This window comes from Chinchilla lanigera, unplaced genomic scaffold (assembly GCF_000276665.1).
Source record: "Chinchilla lanigera isolate Chin_1 unplaced genomic scaffold, ChiLan1.0 scaffold00081, whole genome shotgun sequence".
Taxonomy (NCBI): Eukaryota; Metazoa; Chordata; class Mammalia; order Rodentia; family Chinchillidae; genus Chinchilla; species Chinchilla lanigera.
Window position 1 is genome coordinate 7,481,611 of NW_004955482.1, and position 9,803 is coordinate 7,491,413.

The 9,803-nt window shown below is 47.3% G+C and overlaps 1 protein-coding gene across 1 annotated transcript in view; it reads right to left on the reverse strand.

Annotated features, from left to right (window-relative positions):
- Positions 1-3,329, reverse strand: part of Pptc7 (PTC7 protein phosphatase homolog) — a gene marked incomplete at its 5' end in the record, with an annotated part of 39,722 nt that extends 36,393 nt beyond the window's left edge. The window contains 1 exon segment of the mRNA XM_013503656.1: positions 3,180-3,329. Within this exon segment, the coding sequence (XP_013359110.1) occupies positions 3,180-3,329 (150 nt within the window).
- Between the last annotated feature and the right edge of the window lie 6,474 nt (positions 3,330-9,803).

Sequence of the window (9,803 nt, forward strand, 5' to 3'; positions counted from 1 at the left end):
GTATATATTGATATATATTTTTTTTTTTCGGTATTGCAGACTGAACCTGGAGCCTTCATACTGAGTTACATCCCCAGCCTTTTGTTTTTTATTTTGAGGCAGGGTCTTAATAAATCACACAGGCTAGGCTAAAACTTGTGTTAACTCCTGTCTCAGCCTCCCAGCATACTGGATTAGAGGGGTGTGCCACCATGTCCAGCTCAAAAGAGCCTTTTAATGCCAATTCAGGTTACAATTAAACTTCCAGAACAGAGAGCAATTCTAAAGATTCATTTGAGATTCCTCACTTTTCACAGCAAGGTAATCAGACCAGCCTGTGATGGGATAATGTCAATAAAATTAAAGTCACCATCGTATGAACTGGATTAGGAAGTTATTTCAGGTGACTCCCAAGACAGCTTTCTGGAAGAGCTCCTCCACAACAGGACAGTCCTGGAGAACCTGTCCCTCACTGTCCCCATCCCTGCCATGTGCACATGTGATCTTTGTCAGGTCTGGCTGACCATCACTCCCTTGGTCACACAACCAACCACGTGTCTGGTTCTGCTGATGGCTCTCCTTTAGGAAAGGTACAGAGCTGGGGATCTCAACATGAAACTCATGCATGAACCTGTAGGTAAGTGGTCCATGGATATACTACATGTAATCAATGAAGCCCCAGAAAGCATTTGTGAACTTTTGTCTCAGTGAGCCTGTGGGCAGCCAGAGGATGCAAATCAAAGCAATCTTGAACAACTGTACTGGTTTAGTTAGATACAAAACAGAAGAAATCTACAGAAAGTGTCATGTAAACAAGAGAGGAAGTAACACATGTTATTAGAGTTGCAATCTTTGCAAAGCAAAAGGAAAAATATGATCCTACAGTCAAAAGCTGTACCCTTATAAAGGTCAGGTAGTCCACTCCCTTCATTCTGGTCTAGATAAGGACAATGAGACTCATCCGAAGCTCCACCCAAGATCGCAAATCACAGAGCTACTACTAGTGGCGAAGATGAACCTCAGATTAGGCTTGGTTTGTGCCAGAATGTCAGAGCATGAAATTATGCTTTATAGAATGGGTTCTGACCACAATTTCCCATATTGTTTAATGCCACTCCATTATGAAGGTAGTATTCTAACATTTTACAATCAAGCTCCAGCACAGAAATTTGATACATTTAAATTCCCTTCTCTAAGGCCTCAGTAAATGCCTGAATCTGCAGATAGTACTGAACCTTATATATACCGTTTTCTCTTATTACATACATATTAGAAAGTTTAATTTATAAATTATGTACAGCAAGACTAACAATACCTAGTGATAAAATAGTACCATGTAAACAATACACTGTAATAAAAGTTATGTGAATGGGTCCCTCCCAATTGGTTAATAGATCTGATAACCAAGTGTCTACCAAGTGGTAATGGGTAGTACATATAATTTGCATGCCATGAATGAGAGCATACTACTACTCAAAATGGCACGCAATTTTGAAAACATTATTTCTAGAATTTTTCCATGAAACATTTTTGGACCTCAGGTAACAAATCATGCAAAGTCTAACTGTGGACGAGGGTAGGTGGGGGTGGGATGGGTGAGACTGTATTCCAAAATCATTAATGAGATCACAGCTCTTTCACTAAAGTCTATTTAATAAGCAGATTTATAGGGTAAACTTCAGTGGCTCCCTTATCACGTTGTATGATGAGTCCAACTGTAGATACTTTTTTTGGTGGTGGTAGTACCACGGATCAAACTGGGCCTCAGGCATGCTAGGCAAGCATACTTACCATTGAACTACACCCTCATTCTGACTGCCACTTTAAAAGCCAAATAGGCCACAAGCTCACTGAGTGAAGTACTTCTACATGTAGTAGAAAAATAGTTACTGACAGTCTCTTAAAAGAAATAATGAGTCTCTTAAGCTGACTTCAGAGTGGTTCCTAGAATCTGAACCTGTGAATTCCTTCATGTTCTAAGGAGTCTGTCTCTCAAAATATTGACACTATTAATGTCAACAGTGTTGCCTAAATATTAAATCATTTTTTTAAACCCGGGTAACGGGATCATCGTAAATTAAATTGACAACAACCTTTTCTAGTTTCATGTTCATAAACACTACATGTGGTAAAACCGAAGCTAGTAGGCAGTTATTTTGAGATCAGATTAAAAAATAATTACTGTCATAAAAAAACTTGCAGAACCATTTGTTCCAATGCCAAACTTTACCTTGCCGTATGAAATCTAAAGTAACAGAAAACTCGCTCTCACTTGAGAAAACAAAAGAGACGTTTGAACCTAAATTCAATGACAGCATGTCCTTCAATTCCAAAGGAAGGGCTTTATTTGCTGAAAGAGCGTCAATGGCATACAATTCTGTGGCACACAGATCTCCAAGGATGCACCTCCCGGGGGCTCGCGCTCGCGTGTGGACCCTAGCCCCTCCTGCACACTCTCCCCCCAGCCTCCCACTCCTCCACGGTGCAACGAGGACAGGCCTTGGGAAGCACCTGTGGCCTGGGCCCGTTCTCAAAGCCTTCTCGGCAGCAGTCTGCAGGCAGGTTCGACCATTCTATTCTGGGTCAAGGAGACCGTCTGCAGCCCCAAGTGACCCCAAGTGGGCAGGATCGTTTGGGAGCGAGCACTTATCACCAGGCCACCAGCCCCTACTGTGAGGACTCCGAAAACGACGAAGACGTGGTCGCGACAGAGGCGGCGAAAAGAATGCGGCTGGGCCGTCGCGCGGTGAGGGGCTCGTGGGTCTTGTTCGCTCGGGATCCCGCAGCGGGTGCCAGGCCGTGGCGTCAGGAGCGCGCAAGGAGGCAGGGATCCCGGGGGAGCCAGGGAGAGGGAGGGAGCCCGAGCGAGCCCAGGAGCCCGCAGGTGTCTCCCCGGGAGGGAGGACAGGTCGCCCGAGGCCGACCGCGCCGCGGGACTAATGCGAGCGCGGCTCTGCCGGGGACAGCCGGGTCACATTCTCAGGCAGTGACCTTGAGCACGTGGCTGCCCGGCTCCGCGCCTCAGTTTCCTCCTCTCTAAGGCGGGGGGCTGTTCCGAGGGGAGAACGCGCGGCGGAGCGCTTGGCACGACGCCGGGCCGCCCGCGCGCGCTCCCCGCAAGTGCGCGCCGGGACTCGGGGAAGCCCGCGCCGGAGTCCCCGGAGGCGGGCCCGGGGCTGGGGGAGCGGGCCGGGACTCACCGAGCACGTCGGCGGAGCGGTGCCGGGCCACGAAGCACGCGTCGTCCCCGTAGCACGCGCCCTTCTTGAGGAGGCCCTTACGGAAGTCCTTGCCGAAGCCGCAGCCCGCCGTTACCAGCCCGTAGTCCCCGCCGCCGCCGCCGCCGCCGCCGCCGCCGCCGCCGCCGGGGCGTTCCTCCAGGCGGCGCGCAGTGGCCGCCGCCGCCCTTGCCCGACGCGCGGGGCCTCGCACACGCTCCGCCGCTCGCACAGGAGCCAGAGCGAGGTCAGAGCCAGCGGCTCCTCCACCGAAGCCCGAGAGGGGTCCCAGCTGCAGCCGCAGCTGCCGCCGCCATCTTCCGCTCCACTAGCGTGTTCCGGGCCGCGCCGGCAGCGCCGCCCCCTCTGGCCCCGCCTCCAGCCCCGCCCCCCGGTCGCCGTCCAGGCCAAGCCCCGCCCCCTCGGGCTCGAAGCCCTATGCAGTCACTAAAATCGAGCGTGCGCAGAGAATGTGGACGTAGTGTCTCCTGGGAGTTGTAGTCCTTGAGTTGTAGTCGCTTTGGTCTTGGACTTGGCTGTCTAGAACCCAGGACCTATGGAAGATTCCCTAGAGGTGGAGCCTGGGTTAGATTACTGAGAATTACACAGGGGCTGTTTAGGAGTTTTCTTTTCTGTTTTAACCATATCTTTTAAAAGCTAATAAAAAATAACAGCACTGTCTTTTTTTTTTTTTTTTTTTGCTGTCCTGGGAATTGAACCCACGGTCTACCACTGAGCTACATCTCTAGCCTAGTTGTTTTGTTTTAAAACAGGTTTTAACCAAATTGCCCAAGCTGGCCTGGAAATTGAAATCCTCCTGTCTCAGTGGTACTGCTTCTTTAAAAACAAAGCAAAACAAAAAAACCTCAAAGAAACCAACCCTGCAGTCTCATATTATGCTGCAGTACACATATGGAGAAACACAGACCTAGTGACTCTTCCACAGTGAATAGACTGGATGATCTAGGGCGGCAGTCTATGTAGAGAGAAGAGACTTCTCCTATAATGTTTTAGTAAAGACTGTCATAGAGGAGACGCCATGGACACATCAAACATAAGCGTTTCAAACTTTGCAGATGGTTCTGCCAAATTGAGAGTAAATTCCACAGCCTAAATTTCTTGGCCCCGGATCTTGATCGTCACGACAGTTCACCTGGACTAGCAACTCTTCTCCCGGCCTCTGGTTTGGAAGCCAATGGAAGACATAGAGGGCTGAAGACTTGCAAGGATAGAGTCCTTTTCTTTCTCCTGCCACCTTATCAAGACGGAAGCCCCTGGCAAGAAAAGAAAGGCAGCTATCTAGTTTTTAGATCTCAGGTCAGCTCTAACAAAGGTATCATGTAGCTTTCCCCAGATACTAGTATAAGTAACTTTCACCTGAAGTTATTGAGGTTGAATAACAGCTAACTCTAATGGGAAGTGTGTAGTCTAACAGGAAGATATGTTTGTGTACGCGCATGAATGTTGCGAACATGGGTTGTGGACCGTACCCTCTGGAATGGCACATAATCCAGTCCCTGCTTACCCCTTCCACCCTGTTTGGTCCCAGACTCTTTCTGTTACCTGGCCTGCAGCATGCTCACAGCTGCCTCAGAACCCTTGCTCGTGCTCTTCCTTCTACCGTTAGGATGTAGTTCCATTACCTGAGGATCCTGCATTTTTTTGCGGCTGTATTCCCAAAACATTTGGGCACACAGTAAATGCGTCCTTCAGTGAATGAAAGAAAGAATGACTATTTCACTAGAGTCTAAATTTCTCAAAGGCAGAGATTATTTGCCATTGTATATTATTAGATTCTAGCACAATGCCTGGCCCACAGTAGGGGAATGTGTAAATATTGAGTAGAAGGAGGAATAATTGAATAGAAATATAAATAATGAAAGAGACACGTTTATTGAATAATGGAATGACTGACTGAATGGGGTTCACGAACAACTGAAAACTGAGTTTTGGGGCAAGTGATCCAATTTGGAGTAATTGTTAGTTTAACTCAGACATAAATATGTATCGCCCAGGAACACTGCTGGTCCTTTTCCAGCTCCCTGCTGACAGGATTGCAGTTACTTTGGGGATTCCTATCTGGTTTTTTAAATGATCTTTTTTAATACTTTGTTAATATACATAAAGTCCTGCCAGCCATCCACTCCACACACATTATTCCGTTATCCTAATTACTGTCATCATTAGACACTTTTGCAATTCACAATTTGCCAAGTACTCTGTGTGTTTTTGTCCGCAAGAGTTTTCACCAAAATTGAGCAGAACGAATCACAGTGAGTGGCACTCTGTCAAACGTGCAGACCCCAAACAGGGTTCATTTCCTGAATAAAAGGCAGAGCAATCCGATAGGGCAGTCACACCTTGCTCTCTGTGTGTGTGTGTCACAAAAATTGGAAAATGTCCACAATTTCCAGTTCTGGTGGTGCCTCTTGGAATCCTCTGCTTGGCATTTCCATCTCTGCCAACTGCGCTAAAGGTTGTTCTTTCAAACTATTCACACCGCTGCTAGGTCCCAGCCAGCCTGTCAGCTAACCCTGCCCCAAGGACAAGTTTTTTTTTTTTTTTTAAATGTCAGCCCCTATTCCTGGCCTTGTCAGACTCCTTCAGGCCATGCCTACCTTTCATTTTCAGGGCATAGATTACTCAGTTTCCGTGTCAGTCACGGGAACCGGTTGGGTCGGGTGAGTAGGAACGCAAGAGGTGCCCGTGAGCGCGAGCGCGAGCGCGAGCGCGAGCCGGTCACCTCTGCTCTGACCGCGTTGCCGTTTCCTGTCAAGTGACCCACGTGCCTCGAGTCGCCAGCGAATGAGACTCCTGCAAAGGAGTTGCTGGCCGAAGCGCGTGCCAGACAGAGCCCGTTCTCAGGCTCCTTTGCACTTTTTTGGAAAGTGAGGCAACAGGGCTTCAGGTCCCCTCGAATCGCTGATCCCAGAGCCTGCGCCCAAGTTTCTCTCTGGCTGGAGTAGCAGGAGAGAACGCTTTCAGGAACAATTGCCCTGCTCCCTGCAAGGGGCACAATTCCCTTTTGACATTTTGCTGGGCTTAAGCAGCCCTGGGTTTTCTTCTTTAACAGAGTTACATTCCTAGCACTTCAAGGATTCCTGGGAGGTCACTTGCCACGCTCAGAAGCCAACAAGTGGCGAAAATACCATCTGTGCTCCCAGGGCACCTCTGCGGCATTCGGAAAGAGCTTTGCACCGGACTTACTGCAGCCTTAGCTCCTAAAGCAGTAGCAGCAGGAGAAAAAGGCGTGCATTTCCCGGGGAGAATTTCCTGCCACCCTGGCATACTGATCTCTTCTGACTTCTCGCTAACCTAATCAAAAGGAGCGCTCAGTAGTCTATGGTGAGGTTTTCCAGCCTCCACACTACTGACATTTGGGGCAGGATCATTCTTTATTGTGGGCGCGCTCTTGTGCACTAGAGGGGCCTTAGCAGCACCCTTAGCTTCTACCCACCAGGTGCCAGCAGCAGCCCCCTCACTCCTCCCCACTGGGACAACCAAACAACCAAAAGCCGTTCTAGCTATTGCCAGGACTCCCCTAGAGGGAAAAGTCACCCCTGGTTTAGCACCACTGGCTTATAATAATATCTGGCAAGTGAACAAATATTTGTTGAGCACTTGTTACATTTGAAGCATGAGGTCAAGGGCAAAAACACAGCTGGGGACTCCACACCAGCCACAGTGTGGTAGGAGGGCGAAAATCAAATAAATACAGGGGAAACATGCCATCGGTTGAAATAAAGGAGGCACAGTACTCAGGAAAGAGAAGTGGGGCCCAGTGGGAGCAGAGAACACTCAGGGACACTTAGTGCAGAGGTGACATTTGTGAGAGGCCGGGGTGGACAGCTGGAGGTGTCGGGAGGGGGTATTATTAGTCCAGAAGGAAAAAATGGACAGTCAGTGAATGCAGTGTGATTGCGGGTGGGCTAGCCATCCAGTGCAGCTCAACTTCAGGATCTGTGGTTACCCAGCCTACGACTAAATACATCGTTCTGCTCCAGAGGGAAATCGTAACTAGTTAAACCATATTCTCCAATCAGCCTTAAAAGTAAAGCTGATGCTGAGCCAGGCATGGTGGCACACACCTGTGATCCCAGCAATTAGGAGGCTGAAACAGGAGGATTGCCGAGAGTTTGAGGCCAGCCTGGGCTACATCGTGAGTTCAAGGCCTGCCTGAACTACAGTGTGAGACCCTGTCTCCAAAAAAAAGAAAGAAAGAAAGAAAAAAAAGCTCATATTTTGGAGCACTAGTTTCCTGATTCCTTTTCGGTGGGTACAGAATTTAGAAAGGCAAGAAAGAATGTAATTAAAAATCATCTCATGAAACTCATATTAATTTAAAATTTAAAATTTTCCCTTCAGAAAACTAGGAAAGCCAGATACAAGAACTTGACATTTAGGGGCTTAAAAAAAAAAAAAACGTGGAGATCAAATTTCTGGTGCAGTCAAGGCTCCAGGCTTAAAGATAAGGGTCAAGAGGATTCTTGACCTGGGCAGTTTGTGCCTACTGCAGTTGTTCAGCAGGATTTCGGCTGGCAGAGGCCAGGGCACAAGGCCTCTCAGCTGGCCTTGACCTAACCCAAGTGAGTACGGCTTTGACCTCAGCAGGCAGCTGGAACGGGGATTAGATTATTGGGAAAAAAGCCTTTCTGCCCCGGAGAAGGCTTACCTTGAAGAGGGCAAAGCTTTAGCTTACAAACATTCAGGCTCCGGTGGGGAGAAGGCTTTTGCTCCCCATGGTCTCTGTCAGCAAAGCTGTGGGCTGAGTCAGTTGACTGGGTTTTCTACATTAGCCCTGAACCTGGCTTTGGGTTTGGGGAATCCAGACCCTGACTTTGCCTGCAGACTAAGGGTGTGGCTTATTAATGGAAGCGAATGAGAGGCACAGCACGGCACGGGGCCCTGAGCGTACAGGAGAGATGCGCTTTCACGGGTGGAGAGAGGGGAAGCTCATGACACCCCAAGGCTAACCTAAGAAGATGGTTCATGAGGCTGCCGCCCAGCAGGCTCCCTCTAGGGAAGGCAGGTTTGCTTAGGAAGCCGAGGAGGACCTGGGTTGTTTTTACAAATATGCCTCTGTCATGCTACCAGGACAAAACCAGCGTGAGACAAAGACGAACAATGGAAGGCGGGCTGACTAAACCGGAGGGAGGCAGATATTCGTCAGCGACAAGGAAATGAGTTGCCGAGGGTTCGGCTAGATAGATATTAGGAGAAAAGACACACACACAGGGGGAAACCTGACAGGAAGCTGAGGTAATATTACAAACTAGTGGGAAAAAAACGAATTCGTTTTTAAATAGTGTGAGATGGAGGGCAGGGAGAGGGTAAGAAGGGGAAGCAAAAGAACTAAGATGTGCTGTGTCGGTGTACCAACGCCCCACGGTGAATGTCACCATGTGCTGCAAACATGCACTGATAAAACTTTTTTAAATTAAAAAAATTATTTATGTTTTTTTTTTTTTTTTGGAGACAGGGTCTCAGTGTATAGCTCAGGCTGGCCTCAAATACACGGTCATCCTCCTGTCTCACCCTCCTGAGTGCTGAGATTATAGGCATATGTCACCATCCCCAGCTGGAAAAAAAGAAAATTCTTTTTTTTTTTGAGACTGGGCCTCGCTATGTAGTTCAGGCTGGTCTTAAGCTCACTATGCAGCCTAACCTGGCCTCAAACTCACAGCAATCCTCCTGCCTCAGCCTCCTGAGTGCTGAGATTAGAGGCATGTTCCACCATGCCCAGCTGAAAAATGTTTTTAAGTTAAAAAAAAAAATGAGACACAGAACTTGCTCTAAGACCTAGCATAAGGTAAGTTTTAATAAATATTATTTTTCATGATCATGAATACCATCATGACCAGCATGATTATAATTATTAAACAATAATAAGTTGTTATTATTATTAAAGGATCATATGAAATTGGTTATCCCTCTGGAAAAAAATAAATTGGGTCCCTACTCAGGCAATAGAAAAGAATAAATTTCAAAAAATGAAGAAAAAAGAAAAAGGAATAAAAAAGAGAAAAAAGTAAAATTCAGGAGTTAAGAGGAAATCTAAAGCTTTTAGAAGAAAATTTGAAAAAAGAAAATATAGACTATGAGGACAAGAAATGATGACCTCACTAATGTACAAAATGCACAGCTGTTAAGGAAAATTATGATCAACTTGATTACATTAAAAAGTAAAAGACCAGATGTGGTGGCACATGCTTGTCATCCCAGGCCAGGCGTAGTGGCACATACTTGTAATCCCAGCACTTGGGAGGCTGAGGCAGGAAAATTGCTGTGAGTTTGATACCAGCCTGGGCTACAAAGTGAGTTCAAAGTCAGCCTGAACTCACTGTCAGCCTACATAGGGAAACCCTGTCTCAAAAAGACAAAACAAAACAAAACAAAACAAAACACCACATGCTTGTAATATAGAGGCTGAGGCAGAGGATCTTAAATTCATGGCCTCTTTGGGGAAATCAGTGAAACCCTGTCTCAAAAATAAAAAATAAAAAGGACTAGCAGTGTAGCTCAATGGTAAAGCACCCCAGGTTTGATTCTTACTCACGAAACAAACAAACAGACAGGCAGACAGACAAACAAATGAGCAAGAGTATC